This window comes from Crinia signifera, chromosome 3, assembly GCF_055691185.1.
Source record: "Crinia signifera chromosome 3, ASM5569118v1, whole genome shotgun sequence".
In the NCBI taxonomy this organism is placed as follows: Eukaryota; Metazoa; Chordata; class Amphibia; order Anura; family Myobatrachidae; genus Crinia; species Crinia signifera.
The window spans coordinates 161,646,646-161,668,415 of NC_139219.1; the positions used below are offsets into that span (position 1 = coordinate 161,646,646).

Genomic DNA, 21,770 nt, shown 5'->3' on the forward strand with positions numbered 1-21,770 from the left:
ATTGTGTATAAAAAAGAATTGTATAGTAATTGCCTAACATAAGCAAATTGTTAAATACTCGAATATTACAATCTCAAATGGCTCAGAATGATCGACCATAAAGATTTTCGTGACAAGTTCTTACAAGCATATAGACTATAGAACAATGGTTTAAACAAAATAGATTATGAGATTCTCACTGCCCGCACCTAGTTAAAATTTGATTTATCAAATAATTTATAGTATAACGGGAGGATCACCTTGTAATATTCTTAACCCATACCAAGATGTCAAATGCAAACTGTTGGAAAAGATAATTCATTGGAAGAGATAATGTTGCAATGCAACTCTCCCAAACATCACGTGTTTTCTCTTCAAACAGGGTCTCCACCCAATTTATTCTAAAAATGTTATATGTTTCTTTGTATAGACAAAAAAGAACAAATAACTAATAAGAGCTTCATACCACCCCCAGTAATGCATTGAGACTTTGGAGGAAACCTAAATATGGACCATTTTGGTGATAAGGGGACATAACTAATGTGTTTCTGCATCTCTCTTGACCATCAACAGAAACCACTAATTATTGGACAGTCCAACAGAGAATGATACAGATCTGATAATTCTCAATGAGATTTCGGGCATTTGTCCGATAGAGTTAGTCCCATTAGAAATTGTCTATTGGGAAAAAGGTATGTTCTGTGTACTATGTTAGAAAACAATTCTAGATACATACTAGATAATAGCAGTTTACAAGAGATGTTTAGAATACATAAGAGATCTATAGTTGACAATGCAGAAAAAGGAGTAAACCATTGCCCCATCTTGGATTTTGAGACAGTATGGTCAATGATGTTTTCCAAAGGAACAAAATTATAAAATATAGCTTTTTTTATTAGAAGGACCTCACATAATTAATTATCCCAATCCGGAACTCTGAGTTCCCGTATTGCAGTGTAAATACATTGTTGTGATTGTAGAAATGACACTTAATAGGCCTGAAGAAATTCAAATTTGGACACAGCTTCTTCTGACTTCATATAGAGATAGCCCTGCTACCCTAGAAATCTGGGTTTTTACAAAAAGGAATATGCAAGGAATAATGGGAGTTAAATCCATATCTTTGTTTCAAAATGTTCCAGACTCTCCGTGCATTCCAAAGAAGAGGGTTATCTTAAACATTGATTGAGGTATTATGATTTTCAATGTGAAGAAAACTAGAAAAACTCATATTATTTTACAAATGAGATTCAAGTGAAGTGTTTGCGTACACTTTTGTGACATGTATCCAAAAGATCGTAACTGGGCAGCATGACTGTAATGTACAATATCAGGAAAATGAATTCCACCATTTGATCAACTGTGGTACACTATGAGTAGACATGTTTTCCCTCCCAAATAAAGGCTCAAAAGTATATCAATAATCTGTTTCATCTTTTTGGGTAAGTAAAAGAGGTGAGCCTTGTAACAAGTAGAGTAATCATGGGAATGTGATCATTTGCTCTACCCAAATTTGAAAGGGTCAAGTATTCCCAACCCTTACATTCGTTTGAAATATATAGTATTACCATAGTAATATTGTATTTAAACAATTCAGCAGGGTTCCTAGCTAAGTTCAGCCCAAATAAATCAAATCCAGGTATCCTTATTTTATGTGAATCGAGTCAATTATGCACTGCTTAATAATTAAAAGGATGTTTATAATGATGCTGCTTTGTATCTGTTTTAATTGAATTGCTCTCCAGAAATATCCTATTCTTCTGGACAGACATTCAAATGAACATAAAAAGGTCCACATGGCTAAGGTCCACATGGCTAAGGTCGACAGGGTCAAAAGGTCAACATAAGCTTTAGGTCGACAATGGGAAGTTTGACAATCAAAAGGTCGATATGAGTTTTTCACTTTTTTCCCCCGAATGTTGACATGGTTGACATGGACAATGTATTGGTGCACCACATCTGCATGCCATGCTTCGGGCATGATGCCTCATTATGCTCAGTGCACTATTCTATTCTCCCTGCATGCCATGTGGTTGGTTGTGTCGACCTTTTGACCATGTCAACCTTAGCCATGTTTATGTGTATGTGTCTTAAGTCTGTCAACCTTCAGTGGTCAACCCAATGCATGTCGAACTTAATAGTGTCAACCTAATGACCATATACTGATAAGAACCACCTTATTCTGTGTTGTAACCTTTAGGTGATCTTAACCCTTTTTGAACCTTTGTAAGGATATCCCAAGTATTTTTAAAATGTTCTACTGTCCTAGCCTCTAACACCTCTGACAAGAGGCTATTTCACTTATCCACTAGCATTTTGTGAAGTAATATTTCCTTAAATTTCCCCTGAACCTGCATCCCTCCATTTTCAGTGTATGTCTTCAAGTTCTAATACTCCCTTTGAACAATATTTCCCTTCACCAGGTCGACTTGGTAAAATGTTCAGAGCCAAAATTTTGTGCCGGTACTGAATATATTGATGATACTCAACTTGAAAGCCTAACACAAGCCCAAACTCGAACCTTAACCATAAACTCTCTGACATCAACACCTTGAGCTAAGCTAATAAAATATAATTCAGTAAAGAGTAAACATAGAAACATATAATTTGATGGCAGATAAGACCCAGTTGTCCCATTCTTTATCTTCAATAAAGCTGTATAGGTGCTGTCTTTAAAAATATAAGTTAATATGAACACAATCAGTCGATAGAAGAGCAAGAGCAGCAACTCAGTACTAGTGCTCTTGACAATCATGATGATCAAGATATTAGTACTTCAACATCTATTAAAGCCAGTGCTCACAGGCTTAGAGGGTTTAAGAAAGTGCAGAGGCTGGCTACTATTTGTATCAGTAGCTTCACTAAGAGGCATACTGATGATGACCTGTTAGAGAAACAAAGGGATGTCATAGCACAGATGTATTACACGCTTCAATAGTCCTCAGGATTTGTGATTTCGGATAATGCAAAAAATATTGTGAGAACATTACAGCTGGGAGAATGCAAAAACACAAGAGTGTGCAGGAGATACTTAATCCTGAAGAAATTTGAGACATTTTTTGGCATGTAGAAGATTCAGTGGCTGTGAGAACAGTTCAATTTGCCCTTCTGAAGCAAGTGGTAGTATCAAGAGAGAATTTCTTTATATGCTTCAGTGAATGGAGGAACAACAGTGAGCATCCAAAGCTACATAACAAAGCATGGCATTGGGAAAGGAAGGGGAATGTACCTTAGTCCAGCACAGTGAGAATACTTTTCATATTGTATAAGGTACTGAAGCCATTCGAAGTGGTCATTTTGAAGTTAGTTAAACATTGCCAACTTGAGTCAGGTGTTCCTCCTAAATAGAGTTTTAGAAAAGCAGCTCACTATATTGAAGGAGGAGACTAAATCAAGCAGCTCCTCTAAGTATGTCTGAATTGGAGATCAAGTCCTTTATTCACTTCGCCAGAATTAAAGGATTGTCAGTATCTTGAAATTGGATCATTACATTTTGGTGACTGCGCTTGATTTTAGATTTAAGCTATATATCATTTGTTTCTTCCCAGCTGACCCACAACATCTCCTCCTGATGTACAGTAGATGAGTCAACACAACATTTTAAATCTGGTTGGCTCTAAAATAATTGCCCCAAATTAGTGACATTACTACAATAACTCTATCTGATATGTTAAACATTGACAGAATAGAAGATTACACACACACACACACACACACACACACACACACACACACACACACACACACACAGGCACATAGTCAGAAAAAAAGGCAATTTGGAGATCCTTGTACATATATATATATATATATATAGAGAGAGAGAGAGAGAGAGAGAGAGAGAGAGAGAGAGAGATGATGATATAAACAGCACTGAGGGTGGGAATGACAATGATGACAAGATATTGCCACGTTAGGGATCAATGACAGCACCTTTGGCTAAAACATTAGGCTCATTTGTAGTTTTTTGTGTGATGGCCCAAACAAATCAAGCACTTCAGCAACAAAAGTGGCAGTCTCTGTAGCTTGATTTGTTAAACTGTGCCTGTCTTTATTAATATCCAACATAAGAGCGGGTGGTAGGACCCAGAGGAATTTTACCTTGTACCGTATTTCTTTTTTGCCACTGCAGTGTGTCAATATTGCATAGATGTGCTAGAAACTGCTGTGTGTTTGTGCTACTGTTCTGTTACTTAGGGGTTTATTTACTAAGATGAGGTTTATTTACCAATCAGAATCTACTTTTAGCACCTTCTAGATGATGATAATAGATAGATTATGTTGTCCATCTTCAATAGAACTTCCATTTTAGTAAATAAACCACTTAGTAGCCAGCCAGATTACTGCTGCCTTTGGTCAATATTAGTGAACATAATATTATGAGCTTGAGGGGGTCAAAAATATCTGGGTATGACTGGAAATCCATGTCATTGAGGTCAATAGTACTACAGGACAGTACGGATGGTGTAATGGTTAGCATTACTGCCTCACAGCACTGAGGTCATGGGTTCGATTCCCACCATGGCCCTAACTGTGCAGAGTTTTTATATTCTCCCCTTGCTTGCGTGTATTTTCTCTGGGTACTCCGGTTTCCTCCCACAATCCGAAAATATACTGGTAGGTTAATTGGCTTCCAACAAAATTAACTCTAGAATGTCTGTGTGTGTGTGTGACATGTGGTAGGGAATATAGATTGTAAGCTCACTGGGGCAGGGACTGATGTGAATGTTCAAAAATTTTCTCTGTAAAGTGCTGCGGAATATGTGTGCGCTATATAAGAAACTGTTAATAATAATAATAATATTAATACAGGAACAAAAAACAGGCCCAAATTACAAGATTTGAACTGTTTGCCTTTTTGGAGAAAAAGAAAAAACAGATACAAAACCCAAACATGTATGGTGGTTTTGTCAAATGTAAAGCACAAAATGAATAACGAGCCCAAATAAAAGTCAAAACACATAGTTTTAAAGTAGATTGCACATTATATTAACATATAGGCATAAATAGGCAGAAAATGTGTCCTTTTCTAAGGATATAACTTACATTTGCCAATAAATGTAATTTACACTCAACTGAGCAAGCCCTTATATGACGATCCTGCTCATTTCCATTAAATTACTTTTCTTTTTAAAGTAATCTTTAGGTTGTTAGCTAAGTTAATTGCATTACTATTCTCACCACAGTTTTGTTTTATTCTTTTTTTTTCCTAATGCATTTCATGTATTTCAATTTTACATACCTGTTTATTGTCTGTATTCCATGTCAAAAGGCTTTTGTTTATGTAGAGCTCACCACCCAATATTTCATAGGAGCCAATAATCTTAACTTCTGTAATGTTTTTTATTGATTGCCAATTCAGCACATCATATCCAATTGAGACATCACCATTCATGTCAAACTGGAAAGTTTCACCATTGTAAGTGTAATTTCTGTCCTTCAGTTTTCCAATTAGCTGCGTAAAACAAAAAAAAACATATTGATCTAATTTTAAAGATGCCATAATGTAAACATTGGTGGTTGCCAAATATCAGTGGTAGCACCAGTCCATTAACTTGGAATTTTTCACATTTAATCGAATGATTCTTATTACAATAATTCAATGTAATAAACAAGGCATTGAAATTAAATACAATCTCACCAAAATATACAGCAGGGCAACATTTTCTAAACAACAGTGATGGGGCCTGGTGGATCTACTGTGGATCAATTGTGGGTTAAACTTCAAAACCACAGAATTTACTAAAGGTCATTTTCATTTTCCAAACTCAACTTGCTATTTTTGACAATTGGCTTCCAAATGTCTGTCTGTCTCTGCACAAAGCTATTAAAGAAAGCATTGATTATGGGGTTTTAAATTAAATACATTTAATGAAAAAATTAATGGGGTCGCAATAAAAAACTTTAAGTCATCACTAATGACTAATAACTAATAACTAATAACAGCACTAGAAATTTCTAATCAGAGCAGGTTTCTCCATATCAGGGGATGTACAGCATGGGGATCCTATGCTATAGTTCCATCCATGACAGGGGATGTACAGCATGGGGTTCCTATGCTATATAGTTCCATCCAGTACTTGGCCAGTTAGCAAGGTCCCATTGTGAAAGGGGTATAAGACTTTGTTTCCTGGTATTCTAATATTCTTTACCAACTCCTCTTTTTAGGATGTCTGGCATGTACCATCGTCTATGGTGGTTTATGTGCTTTAATAAATAATGCTGGCTGAGTCTATTTTTTATGTGAAATAAGTGTGTTTTTGCTGTGTGTTTGTATACTAAGTGTGTATGTCAGCTGTGTGTATGTAAACTGTGCATGTGTGTGTGTCTGCTGTGTATATACTATGTGTGTGCGTCAGCTGTGTGTGTGTATACTATTTGTGTTGGTGTCAGCTGTGTTTATGTATGCTATTTGTGTGTTGGATGTGTCTGTGTATACTATGTGTGTCTGAATACTATGGGCCTGATTTACAACCGCTCACAAAGCAGTGGTCGTTCGCTGCTTAGCGAGCGTTTTAATGCCGCCCGTCTGAATGCTGCCCGTTGGAATGCCACCCCATTCCCCATAGGCGGATTTAGGAGTCTGGCCGCCCCTAGGCACATTATTAGCTGACACCCCACAAAATAATAATAATAATGTTTTGTGTTTATGACCCCCCATAGAATAAAATGTGCCTCCTTATAGTATAGAATATAATGTGCCTCCCATTTCCTATATTATACAGTATAATGTTCCTCCTCCCTCATCGTAGTATAGAATATAATAAGCCCCCCCTCCTTTAGTGAGAATTAGAACCCCACACTGCCTTTAGATCCCATGCATTGACCTGTTCCAGCTTTGCTTCTCCCAGCATCATGTAGGGAGGTAAGATGCTGTGCTGCCCCTAGGCACGTGCCTAGTGGGAAGTCTGGTACCCCGTCACTGAATCCCCTCGGTACCATTCGAGGTGATGTGTGCGTGAACAAATCCACTTGCATGCAGCCAAACGGGAGATAAATAATTTGATGGTCACTGCCATCAAATGATTTTGCTCCCCTTGGAGTCACTGACTTTGATTTCCGTCTGTGTCTGCCGAGGAGGGGGCGGGCTCTGATATCATGTGATGTCAGCTGCCCGCCACTGGCAGGCATCAACCTGCCGGCATACCCAGGGAAATGCCCAGCATTGTTATGGGGATATACAGAAAATTATTCCCCTGTCGCACACCGCGCTCACAAACTAGTGGAAATAAAAGACAGTCCTAGATGAATGGTATTCCAAGACGTGTCTTCTCTTTCTTTCTTCAATTTTTTCTCTCTTTCCTTTTTGCTCCACCTCTCTCAATATCGGGAGTATAAAAGAGAAAAAAAAAAAGAGGGATATAGTGTAGCACGTTCTGGAACTAGTGGTGATTTGATTAGTAACCACCACCCTAAAAATAGAAGTAGGAAGTATATATATGTAGAAGTCCAGAAGGGCAGCGTACCCTACTCACACCAAGAAAAGGATGTGCTCCTCACGTAAAGGTTTCTTTTCAAGCCTAGAGGTAGGGCCTTTTTTCCCCAAGGTCAGATTGGATCTCCACCCAGTGCGAGATAGATAGAATATAAGACTGGGGACGTACCCCACTTACACAATACAATGCAGCTTCAATCTTATCTCGGTTTCTTTTATGTGGTCCCCCTCTGATCCAGCACTCTTTTTCTTATATCAATGGTTATATACCAGAAAGAAAAAGGTAAAGATGCCGGTATAATACAAGTAACAATTTTATTTGAAAGCACAATTAAAATGTGGGTCACAACGGGCCAATACCAACTGCACAATACAGATGAAAAGATAAACACTTAACTTTGTTCAGGGGATCAGGTCCGGACTGATACCCCTGAAATAGAAGTGAGTGCATGCAGCAGTATAGGTCTCCAGTTATGTCCCAGACTCTCCACCAACGCGTTTCAACCTTGCCAGGTCTTCCTCAGGATGACATCCTGAGGAAGACCTGGCAAGGTTGAAACGCGTTGGTGGAGAGTCTGGGACATAACTGGAGACCAATACCCACATTTTAATTGTGCTTTCAAATAAATTTGTTACTTGTATTATACCGGCATCTTTACCTTTTTCTTTCTGGTATATAACCATTGATATAAGAAAAAGAGTGCTGGATCAGAGGGGGACCACATAAAAAAAACCGAGATAAGATTGAAGCTGCATTGTATTGTGTAAGTGGGGTACGTCCCCAGTCTTATATTCTATCTATCTCGCACTGGGTGGAGATCCAATCTGACCTTGGGGAAGAAAGGCCCTACCTCTAGGCTTGAAAAGAAACCTTTACGTGAGGAGCACATCCTTTTCTTGGTGTGAGTAGGGTACGCTGCCCTTCTGGACTTCTACATATATATACTTCCTACTTCTATTTTTAGGGTGGTGGTTACTAATCAAATCACCACTAGTTCCAGAACGTGCTACACTATATCCCTCTTTTTTTTTTTTTCTCTTTTATACTCCCGATATTGAGAGAGGTGGAGCAAAAAGGAAAGAGAGAAAAAATTGAAGAAAGAAAGAGAAGACACGTCTTGGAATACCATTCATCTAGGACTGTCTTTTATTTCCACTAGTTTGTGAGCGCGGTGTGCGACAGGGGAATAATTTTCTGTATATCCTGTGTCTTTATTGAGGGTTGGGTGACCCTCATTTCCCTGTATTTACTGCTGCTCTGTGTGCGCCAATAGGGTACTGTAATTCTCTTTTTTGATTGTTATGGGGATGCCCATAAATTGTTGGGCATTCCCCTGCTGCCACAGCCTGCACGCCCCCGGCCCTCCCTCCCCGCAGTGCACAGCCCGACGAGTGTGTATCTAGCTAAAGCCATTCGCTGCCCCGGTTTGCACATGCGCATAATTTCGCATGCACAAAACACGACCATCGAGGCTGGGGATGAATTCGGAATGCAACAAGCGATCCTGAATCTGCCCCTATGTGTGTCGGCTGTGTGTGTCAGCTGTATGTATGTATACTGTGTGCGTGTCTCTGCTTTGTTTATTTATATCTATATAATCTATATCTATATAAATATCTATATAAAAGCAAAAGTTTGTCCTTCTGTCTTTCTATACAAATCCACAGTTTACAGGCCAAGATCGTTACATTTTACATATGAGCGTATTAAAATACAACCAAAGCAACAAAAAAAATTGAAATCAAAATTACGGTTCATTTTTAATTAATTAAAAACCACAATCTATCTATCTATCTATCTCTTTATAGCCAATATATAAAAGTGAAAATATGTCTGTCCTTGTGTCTTTCTATACAAATCCACAGTTTACAAGGGAAGATCGTATTACAAGCGTATTAAAACCTGGCCGAGGCAACTAAAAAATTCCAAATTAAAATAAATTACGGATAATTTTTTATTAATTAAAACCCCCAAATGTTGCTGTACGCTCATATGTATGTTCCAGCATAACTCCGGAATGACTGCAGCAAACTTGGTACACATATTACTTACAATCTGAGAACAAACACTGTGGGGGTAACACACACCTAGCACCCCTAGGGGTGGGGACAGCAGTTAAGAGTATATCAGGAGAAAGCATAACTCTGGAATGGCTTGAGCAATTTACACCAAACATAGTACACATATCAATTACAATCTGTGAACGAATACTGTGGGGGTAACACACCCCTAGCACCCCTAGGGGTGAGACAGCAGCACAGATTATTTCAGTAGACAGCATAACTCTAGAATGGCTGAAGCAATTTACACAAAACTTGGTACACATATGACTTACTATATGTGAACAAATACTGTGGGGCTAACACACCCCTAGCACCCCTAGGGGTGAGACAGAAGCACAGATTATTTCAGCAGACAGCATACTGTAACTCTAGAATGGCTGAAGCAATTTACACAAAACTTGGTACACATATGACTTATTATAAGTGAACAAATACTGTGGGGGTAACACACCCCTAGCACCCCTAGTGGTGTGGCAGCAGCACAGACTATATCAGGACATGCATGATATGTCAGTGATGACAGGGCTGCATGTGACAGGGACAGTGACATGATATGAGGAGGGGAATGGAGATAGCACAAACCCACACACTGGGCCAGATGTTCTAAGCTTGAAAAGTGATAACATAGAGAGTGATAAACCACCAGCCAATCAGCTCCTACCTGCCATGTCACAAGCCGTGTTTGAAAAATGACATGTAGGAGCTGATTGGCTGGTGTGTTATCACTCTCCATTTTATCACTTTTGAAGCTTAGTACATCTGGTCGATTGAGAGTTATATAGTGGTAGTAGCAGGGTCCCCAGCAGCACAAAATATAACAGGAGATGCAAAATATGCTGCATTTTAATGTAAATTGACAAAACAACTAATGTTATTTATATTGTGTTTTTAATATTTAAATAGATTTTTGTAAACAAAATCCTGGGCAATGCCGGGTACTCCAGCTTGTGTATACTATACAGTATGTGTGTCAGCTGTGTGCATGTATATTATGTTTGTTTGTTTGTTTGTTGGGCATGTGTATGTATACTGTGTGTGTCAGCTGTGTAAGTTATGTGTGTTTGTGAGTCGAATGTACGTATGAATACTGTATTTGTAGGCTGTGAGTATGTATACTATGTGTTTGTTCTCTATGTATATGCATAGCCATGAGCAGCACATTTTATTAGCGGGGTGCACTGTCAAAGCCGTGTGCCTAGCACCACCTATTGGGCATGTCTATCATGCCATTGGGTCTGTCTAACACCGCCAATCAGGCGTGCACTCACTACAATATAAAACGTCTCTCAGCCACACCACAATCTCTGGCCTATTTCAGTCTTAAGGAGCCCATACACGGTCCGTTGTGTATGGCTCCATTCTGTACTATGCGATGCACGCTCCTGCGCATCACATAGTACGGTACAAAAAGTATGTGCTGCACATACTTTTTGTACTAGCTATACATCGGATTGGATCGCAGTGCATGCACACTGCATGCACTAGGGATGCGATCCAATCCGATGTGTGCTGTTTAAGCACACAACGGATCCGATTAACGGACCGTGTATGGGGGGCTTAAATCTTCTAAGTACTCTGTGTAACAGTACATGCAAATAAAGTCAAAATCATATCTGGATGACACAGATATGTAGTGATATGACAATGGTGTAATACAATTTATAATGCAAAACACACATAATTGATTGATAGGCGCTTATTTTAACGGAATACAGGTCTAAAAAGCAAAAGTCTGTGGTAAAAGGTATTGTTGGTATTACTAGCAGCAATAAGTGTGGGGGTGGGGGCACAGCATTAGGGGGTGCCTGTGCACCCTTAACACTCAATGTGCGCACGCCTATGTGTATATGTATACTATGTGTGTGTTTATCTGTCAGCTGTGTGTATGTATGTGTATGTGTGTTTATGTGTGTGTGTCAGCTGTGTTTGTATGTGTACTATGTGTGTGTGTTTGTAATGTACTGGAATTTTTATTCTAATTTGCTTCTACCTTTATCTTTTGTAGGTTCTGCGCACTTCCTTTCTTTCCTGCCAAGGTTCTTCTCTTGTCGGTAAGTATAAGCAATTTCTTTTATAATAAGGTATTTATTTATACTGTTCGATATTATATTAAATATATATGACTTCTCATTGTTTTACAGGATATGAGACAATGCATAACCACGTATAACAGGTTTAACAGCGAAACAATGTCAATTTGTCAACAATGCAATAAACTCGCCTATTTCAATTAGCTAAAATGCAGTACAAACGACAAAATTCAGCGTTATTCTTCTAACAATTCAAATACTACACATATCTACCATGCATAGACTAAAAACAACTTTACCATTTTAAATACACATTTCAATTTTATACTGGCAGCTCAACTTATGTCTCAAAGGATTTCCAGTTAATCTACGGGTTGGCTTATTGAGCTGCAAAGTCCTGAATATACTCTATACTTTATCACCCACAGCGCCTTTCACTGTTTCCTTGTCATAAACTGTTTATTTCTGACAGCAACTTGCTCTTTCAAAGTATCAACACTTTTACTACAATGTGTAATCCGGTGCTTTAGTGGACTAGATGTCTGGTCTTTATTAGTGCCGCTGGTAATAAGGATCCCTTGCTGTATCTATGCTCTGTAACCCTGAAGAGGCTTTGCTTGATCCTGTCTGTTTTTTAACCGTAGAAACTACAGTGGTGATTCCTGAAGAACAATGGCATTCCCTTTCTAGGTAAGTGTGCTGTGCTGTTAACAAGTCTTTGTATCCACTTAAGTATATAAACTGTGCTATTAACAAGTCTTTGTATCCACTTAAGTATGTAAGGTGGCACCCTTGCTCCCTGCGACTAGTAAAAAGGTTACTCTACTAGAATCATGGCATTATCCCTCTGACCAAGGGTCCTTTCTCTTCTGCAGCATCGTCTCTACTTTTCCTTCTGACCAGCTAGACAGTGTCCTAAGGGCTTACTGTGGGTTAATGGCTACAACAGTCTCTCCTCTCTATGCATCAGGCCACGCCTCCATGACACCCACTTGCAGTGCAGCTGTCCCTGATACACTGACGGCGTCCCCGTCTCTCCTCCTTACTGCGTTTTATGCTGACAGCTGGCCTGCTCCTTTGTACTAGGCCTCGCCTCCGTTGCCACCCCCTCCAGGACAGCTGGGCCCAATTACTTTCCGGGAATCTAGCCGCGCCTCCCTGCTGTCTACAGCCTGCCTCTTGTTATAAGACTCACTCTTGCCGGGACTTAAGGTGCCGCCCAGGACCGCCCATGTTCTCCGATACTTGCTGCTCCAGGACCGCCCAGCACTCCTTTTGCGGCTCGCAGCATTCACGCCCAGCGCCGGCCTTCTCCTGCCCAGCTCACCTCTTATTGGCGTCCGCAGCTCCGGGTCCGCCCAGCGGGCGGTGTCACGCCGCCCGGCGGATCAGTGTCCCTGAAGTCGGTGATGGACACCTGATCACCGGAGCTCGGTCTTGGGCTCCTGGCGCTGCGACGCGGTCCTCTGGCGACGGCTTCCCTCTTCCAGCACCAGCTATGTGCACTATCCGGACTCCGCCGACCGACAGCAGCTGCGGGACCCTCCGGTAAGTATACTGCCCGATACCAGCACCGCTGTCCAGTCTCGCTGCGCAGCTCTGCCCAAACAAACTTCCAGGGAACTGTTTCAACTGCTCCTAACGGCTCTCCCTATTTATACCTCTCCCCACGCGACCCTCACAGCAAAGTCCTGGGCACGCCACTCTGGGGCTCGAGCACCCCAACTTTATTAACAGGTAAATGTCACTTCAGTGTTTTGGAGAGGCTTTTCAGTTTCCCCCTATGTTGCAGGGGAAATGGTATAATCTGGGGCTCTTATGTATTGATTATCCAGTCTGACTAGTCCAAAATGTGTAAATTGAGGGGTGTCCCATTTCATATAACAGCATCTGTTATTCATGTAACTTTCTGCTAGAGTCTGATATATTATTTCCTCTATGAGGGTCTACAGTTCATTCTTTTATTATATATCAATTACCACATGTTCTGGTTATTACACACAACCCCCCTAGAATTTTGCGTGTCCCCACGCATTCTTACATAAAATATTACAACTTATCAAACAGATACATAACAATTGTATACAAAGCTACTCTCTATAACGTAAAGGTAAGTGACCTTTATTACTTCTCTCTGACCTTCTTAACTCCGGTTCAGACATGCCTATCTTTGACAAAGCAATGCTATCAATATCATCCATTACAATTTCATGACGACTATAACATGGACTTGGTGAGCGTGGGCAACCAGTCCCCATAATAACAGGCCCAGTCATAAGCATTAACATTGCCATGGGATCAGTAAGAGGATCGCCCCTTCCTTCTTCAGGGAATCGGATCCCTTTTTCAATTTCTTCGTTCATAGTAGACGGTAACAGCTCAGTTGTGCACAATTTTAGTTGATTGCGATGCACCACACTATTGTATCCATCAGTTTGTCTCTCTATCCGATACGTGAATACATTGTCGTCTGGGATCCCTACAATTTGATAGGGCTCTTCTTCCCATCTGTCGTCTAACTTTCCAGAGCGGTGATTTTTCCTTTTCCACACGCGACTTCCCAGCGGTAAGGGAATCGCTCGGGCGTCTAAGTTATAATTTTGCTCCTGTCGCTGATGCACTGTCTCCATCTTTTGTAGCACAATTTCTTTAGCGAGTTTCATCCGACTTTGGTGCTCTTGTACCCACTCGGTTTCGGGGGGAAAAGAGTCATTTAATGCAGGTAACAGTTCCAAATCTTTAGGGAGCTTGCCCCTTCTGCCAAACAGTAGATAATACGGTGTGAATCCCGTGGAGCAGTGTTCGATGTTATTATATAAATAGGTAAGCTCTGGAAGCATGCTTGGCCATCTGGATCTCTTTTCAACTGGAAGACTTCTGATCATCCCAATCAGGGTCTGATTAACCCTCTCGCACAATCCGTTAGTTTGAGGATGGTAGGCTGTGGTCCTTAACTTCTTGCACTCATACAGCTGACAGAGTTCCTTGAACATTTGTGACTCAAAAGCAGCACCTTGATCTGTTAAGATGCGGTCTGGATATCCATAAGGACGAACAAACTTATTTAGAAAGACCGTTGCTGTGGTCCTTGCGGTCATGTCTTTCACTGGGACAGCCACTATAAACTTGCTGTAATGGTCTGTTATAGTGAGCATGTATTGGTATCCTTGCGAACTCGTATCCAACTTTACGTGATCCAGAGCCACTAGTTCAAGAGGATATTGGCTGGTGATAGGATGTAAAGGGGCCTTCTGCGTTGGTCCAGTACTTCTTTTCCGGGAACAGACAGCACAATTCTGACACCACCTTTCCACGTCTGATTTTAACCCTATCCAGAAATATCTACTTCTCAACACAGCCTCAGTCTTTTGCATCCCAAAATGTCCAGATTCATTATGATATGCTAACAATAAGTGCTCGACTTGTGATCTGGGCACGACTATTTGCTGGAGGTTTTGATGTGTCCCTGGATCGACAATGCTCCTAATCATTACTCCTTTCCTGAAATAGATTTTCTCACGATGCCGCAACAATTTTATCAACTCGGGGTCTGCGGTTTTTCTCTGTTCCTTGGTTAACCAGACGTCATCCTGTATCAGGCGCTTTACTTCTTGTAAGATGGAGCTTTGATTCTGAACTGCACTCCAATCAATTCCTGGACTCTCCTGGTCTTCATCTGTTGTGTTGACTCGAATGACATTCTGCCTGACTCTAGAACGACTAAATGGCGGAGTCTCTATATCTTCCAATTCATCCTCTTTCTCCGTTAACTCATCCGTGGGTAAGCGGGATAAAGCATCGGCAGCGTTGTTTGTTTTACCACTACCGTACTGGATAGTATAGTTAAAGTTTGCCAGTCTCGATGCCCATCTCTGTTCCAGAGCATTCAGGTGGGCTGTCGGAAGATGGGCCAATGGGTTGTTATCGGTGGTTATTATTACCTTGGCCGCGGCTAAATAGTTTTTAAACTTTTCTGTGATTGCCCAAACTACAGCGAGGAATTCTAATTTAAAGGTACTGTAATTTTCGCTGTTTCTCTCAGTTTTTCTTAAACCTCTGCTGGCGTAGGCGATTACTTTATTCTTTCCATTTTCTTTCTGGTACAGGACGGCCCCTAGTCCCTGATGGCTAGCGTCTGTACTGACATAAAAGGGCTGTTCATAGTCTGGGTAAGCCAATACCGGAGCTTTCAATAATGAAGATTTCAACTGCTCAAAAGCTTCTTGATGTATCTCAACCCACCGCACAGGGATATTGCTCTTCTTATCCGCACCTGACTTTCCACGCAAAAGTTCATGTAGAGGGGTAGCGATTTTGGCAAACCCTTTGATGAATCGTCTGTAATATCCTACAAACCCTAGGAAACTCCTAACTTCTTTAAGGGTTTTAGGAATCGGCCAATCTTCCACAACACGGGTCTTTTCAGGATCTGTCTCGATTCCATCAGCGCTGACTATATGGCCCAGATATTGCACACGAGGTTTCAGCAGATGACATTTGGCTGGTTTTAATTTGAGTCCGTACCTAGTCAGCTGGGAGAGTACGTCATCGAGATGTTGCAGATGATCAGAATATGATTTAGAAAAAATGATGATGTCATCTAAATATAAGAGGACCATATCATAATTCCGGTGCCCAAGACAGTGCTCCATTACGCGTTGGAATGTCGCAGGTGCATTACACAGCCCAAATGGCATCCTGTCCCATTCGAAAAGGCCCATCGGGGTGGTGAATGCGGTCTTTTCTTGATCCTCGATGGCCATTGGGATTTGCCAGTATCCGCTTGTTAAGTCTAACGTAGAGAAAAACTTGGCAGTTTTTAATGCGGTTAACGTTTCTTCAATACGCGGTAAAGGATAGGCATCCTTATGGGTTACCGCATTGAGCTTTCTATAGTCGACACAACACCGGAGACTTCCATCTTTTTTCTTCACTATCACTAACGGTGCTGCCCATGGACTACAGCTATCCCTGATCACTCCGGACTCTTTCATTTCCTCCAACATTGTGCGTACTGGCTGGTACAGAGCAGGGGGCAAAGGACGATGCCGTTCTTTAATAGGATGAGCCGTTCCAGTAGGAATATGGTGACAAGCTCCCAGGGCCCTGCCGAAATCGGATGCGTGTTTACTAAATGCGGCACTATTTTTCAACACAACCTGGATCACTCCTTGTCTTCGTTCTTCTGAAGTGCCCTCATCACCAATCTTTACATCTTTCAACCAGGAACATTCAGTTGAGTGAGATTCATGCTCCTCGGAGGTTGCCCCCTGTTGCGCTACCGTTAATACTTCTCCTAATACTTCTTGGAACGTTACTTGTGAGATCTTGGCAACAGGACAATACCGAAACATCCGCACCGGATAAGACTGAGGATTTAGTATCCGAACTGGCACTCTCCCTTGATGTACCGAGACTAGAGCCCGGGCAGCCACAAACGGATTCTGGCCTTCATTGTCACATGGTTCAATCAATGCTTCGTAGTCGAGCCCTCCTGGTCCCATTCGGGCCTTGCACCATACAACCGTTTCAGAATTTGGTTGAAGAATAACAGGATTCCGGTCCGCAATTCGGGCTTTTCCTATTTCCCCAAGCTTGTTAGCGAAATTCCTTTGGCCTTGTAGAAAACGAATGGTCTGCTGTAAGATTCTCCTTTCACCTGGCGGAACTAAAGATATCTTGGTCCTCAGGGCATAAATAATCTCGTCCGGACAGTTGCGTAAAACATTCATCCCAATGATGACAGGTGGGAAATATTCATTCTTATCAGTGGAGATTAGACAGCCCTGCGCTGGTAACTTGGTGTTTCCAATTTCTATCTCTGCTTCCCAATAACCACTACATGGAATGGGCTGGCCGTTACTTGCCACTAAATTCATCCAGTTAGTAGGGGGTGTGTTAATTTCATCTTTCTTCCAGGGTTTCATAAATTCGTCTAATTGAATTGTTGTCACTTGGGAGCCCGTGTCCAATAACGCAGGGACTTTCACTCCCCTTATCGAAATTTCCAATGAAAGGCACTCTCCCACGTAGTGTGGCCACCATTCCTCTGACGATGGACCTATTGCCTGGTCTCCTCCCGAGGGTTGGTCCCCTGCCTCGGGACCTCCGTGTTTAAAGCTTCCTGTTGACAATTGCGAGCTATATGTCCGCTTTTCTGGCACTTCCTGCAAATGGGCCTACCTTGAGAGTCAAACTGATCCGTAGGTAGCCTTCCTGTAAATCTTGGAACATCCCATCTTCGAGGCGGCATTCTTCGATCTGAACGCCACTCTTGCGGTTTGTTAGACGTCTGGTGTTGCTTAATTTCTCTCAATTCTTGACAGACCAGGTCAAGGCTCCTGGTAAGCTGTGTCATTTGTCCCTCTAAGACCCCTACTCTGTCGGGTTGAACAGGAGCTTGTACTTGTTGGAGGACAGGAAACTCTTTGGCCTTTGACAAGTCGGTCTTATATACTGTGTGCTTTTTTTGTGGAACCTCTGCCTCATACATATCGTCTGACTCAGAACTATCATCTTCATCCGGCTGTTCATCTTCCAAAATTTTCAGTACTGCCTCCTTAAACTCTAAAAACGGAGCACCTGGATTCTGGGATCGATACATCCGGAGTTGTTTCCTCACATCTTTACACCTGGCCCCTTCTACGAATACATTTGTCAATGTCTCATTTTCTTGTTGATTTTCACGAGGGTCCAAAGCCTGTAACGTCTTGAGTGACTCTTGGAGACTCAACGCAAAATCTCTTAGTGTCTCATGGGGTAGTTGCTGTCTTGCGTAAAGTCGTTTCTTCAATGCCGCCACAGTTCGAGATTCAAACATGGCGACTAGTTTGTCGAAGATCCCATCGACGGTCTTGATTTGTTGGTCTGGCCATGACTTGACCTCCCTCTTGGCCGCACCCCTTAACTGTCCAATAAGCATTTGGACCTTCTGCTCCTCCTTCAATGGGTGGATGGTAAACATCGCTTGTAATTGGGATTTGAAGTCCTTAAAGGTGGTGGTGCCAGATAGTCGCACTTTGCCTGAATATGTGGGCATCCACGGAGCTCCATAATAGTAGGGCATTGTGATGGGTGAAGTTATCATCGTCGGGCCAGCAACATTTTCGTTAGGTACGCCTTCTCCTTGTCCTCCAGAAGCTGATGGCTGTTCCTGAGACATTTTTTTTTTTTTTTATTTTGGTTTTTCCCCTTGCGCACAATTAATTATTCATATCCTGTTCGTGACGCCACGAAAATTCCTTGTAATGTACTGGAATTTTTATTCTAATTTGCTTCTACCTTTATCTTTTGTAGGTTCTGCGCACTTCCTTTCTTTCCTGCCAAGGTTCTTCTCTTGTCGGTAAGTATAAGCAATTTCTTTTATAATAAGGTATTTATTTATACTGTTCGATATTATATTAAATATATATGACTTCTCATTGTTTTACAGGATATGAGACAATGCATAACCACGTATAACAGGTTTAACAGCGAAACAATGTCAATTTGTCAACAATGCAATAAACTCGCCTATTTCAATTAGCTAAAATGCAGTACAAACGACAAAATTCAGCGTTATTCTTCTAACAATTCAAATACTACACATATCTACCATGCATAGACTAAAAACAACTTTACCATTTTAAATACACATTTCAATTTTATACTGGCAGCTCAACTTATGTCTCAAAGGATTTCCAGTTAATCTACGGGTTGGCTTATTGAGCTGCAAAGTCCTGAATATACTCTATACTTTATCACCCACAGCGCCTTTCACTGTTTCCTTGTCATAAACTGTTTATTTCTGACAGCAACTTGCTCTTTCAAAGTATCAACACTTTTACTACAATGTGTAATCCGGTGCTTTAGTGGACTAGATGTCTGGTCTTTATTAGTGCCGCTGGTAATAAGGATCCCTTGCTGTATCTATGCTCTGTAACCCTGAAGAGGCTTTGCTTGATCCTGTCTGTTTTTTAACCGTAGAAACTACAGTGGTGATTCCTGAAGAACAATGGCATTCCCTTTCTAGGTAAGTGTGCTGTGCTGTTAACAAGTCTTTGTATCCACTTAAGTATATAAACTGTGCTATTAACAAGTCTTTGTATCCACTTAAGTATGTAAGGTGGCACCCTTGCTCCCTGCGACTAGTAAAAAGGTTACTCTACTAGAATCATGGCATTATCCCTCTGACCAAGGGTCCTTTCTCTTCTGCAGCATCGTCTCTACTTTTCCTTCTGACCAGCTAGACAGTGTCCTAAGGGCTTACTGTGGGTTAATGGCTACAACAGTCTCTCCTCTCTATGCATCAGGCCACGCCTCCATGACACCCACTTGCAGTGCAGCTGTCCCTGATACACTGACGGCGTCCCCGTCTCTCCTCCTTACTGCGTTTTATGCTGACAGCTGGCCTGCTCCTTTGTACTAGGCCTCGCCTCCGTTGCCACCCCCTCCAGGACAGCTGGGCCCAATTACTTTCCGGGAATCTAGCCGCGCCTCCCTGCTGTCTACAGCCTGCCTCTTGTTATAAGACTCACTCTTGCCGGGACTTAAGGTGCCGCCCAGGACCGCCCATGTTCTCCGATACTTGCTGCTCCAGGACCGCCCAGCACTCCTTTTGCGGCTCGCAGCATTCACGCCCAGCGCCGGCCTTCTCCTGCCCAGCTCACCTCTTATTGGCGTCCGCAGCTCCGGGTCCGCCCAGCGGGCGGTGTCACGCCGCCCGGCGGATCAGTGTCCCTGAAGTCGGTGATGGACACCTGATCACCGGAGCTCGGTCTTGGGCTCCTGGCGCTGCGACGCGGTCCTCTGGCGACGGCTTCCCTCTTCCAGCACCAGCTATGTGCACTATCCGGACTCCGCCGACCGACAGCAGCTGCGGGACCCTCCGGTAAGTATACTGCCCGATACCAGCACCGCTGTCCAGTCTCGCTGCGCAGCTCTGCCCAAACAAACTTCCAGGGAACTGTTTCAACTGCTCCTAACGGCTCTCCCTATTTATACCTCTCCCCACGCGACCCTCACAGCAAAGTCCTGGGCACGCCACTCTGGGGCTCGAGCACCCCAACTTTATTAACAGGTAAATGTCACTTCAGTGTTTTGGAGAGGCTTTTCAGTTTCCCCCTATGTTGCAGGGGAAATGGTATAATCTGGGGCTCTTATGTATTGATTATCCAGTCTGACTAGTCCAAAATGTGTAAATTGAGGGGTGTCCCATTTCATATAACAGCATCTGTTATTCATGTAACTTTCTGCTAGAGTCTGATATATTATTTCCTCTATGAGGGTCTACAGTTCATTCTTTTATTATATATCAATTACCACATGTTCTGGTTATTACATGTTTATGTCTGCTGTTTGTATGTTTGCTACATGTGTACTTGCCTGATATATATTCTACAGTGTTTGGCACTCCAAACCTAATGGGCCCCATACATCAGCAATCACAATTTATGGATTTTCAGATATTGGGATATTTTGGCCAGATAAATGGATTTCTATCCGACTTTGCCCACACATTACAGATTTTTTCAGTGATCGGCAGATTTTTCCATCTAAAGATTGCATCTTCATATCTGGAAATTGCCCCAATCGATTGTCATTTCAGCTGTTCATAATGTAAATAGATGAAGAAAACGAATTGGGAATGCCCACACATCTAAAAAAGATCTGCAGATAATACCAGATTATTAAACATGTTTAAAAACCTGATTAAGCAATCGATTGGCGATTGTGATTGGGATTGCCAAAAGGGGGAGCCCACACATCTAAAATTTATTGTGGCAATCATCTCCATATCTGAAAATTGTCACAATTAATTGCTGATGTATGGGGCCCTTAAGCCTTAAGTCCCCCATACATCAGCAATTAATTGTGACAATTTTCAGATATGGAGATGATTGCCACAATTAATTTTAGATGTGTGGGCTCCCCCTTTTGGCAATCCCAATCAAAATCGCCAATCGATTGCTTAATCAGGTTTTTAAACATGTTTAATATTCTGGTATTATCTGCAGATCTTTTTTATATGTGTGGGCATTCCCAATTCGTCGTCTTCATGTATTTACATTATGAACAGCTGAAATGACAATCGATTGGGGCAATTTCCAGATATGAAGATGCAATCTTTAGATGGAAAAATCTGCCGATCACTGAAATAAATCTGTAATGTGTGGGCAAAGTCAGATAGATTGTAAAATCCATTTATCTGGCCAAAATATCCCTATATCTGAAAATCCATAAATTGTGATTGCTGATGTATGGGGCCCATTAGTTGATATTATACC

At 41.7% G+C, this 21,770-nt stretch overlaps 1 protein-coding gene across 1 annotated transcript in view; it reads right to left on the reverse strand.

Moving 5' to 3' along the window:
• LOC146063919 (G-protein coupled receptor family C group 6 member A-like) overlaps window positions 1-21,770 on the reverse strand; it is a 50,944-nt gene that overhangs the window by 10,111 nt on the left and 19,063 nt on the right. The window contains exon 4 of the mRNA XM_083176832.1: window positions 5,219-5,431. Coding sequence (XP_083032958.1) covers window positions 5,219-5,431 — 213 coding nt within the window. The remainder of the gene's footprint in view (window positions 1-5,218; window positions 5,432-21,770) is intronic.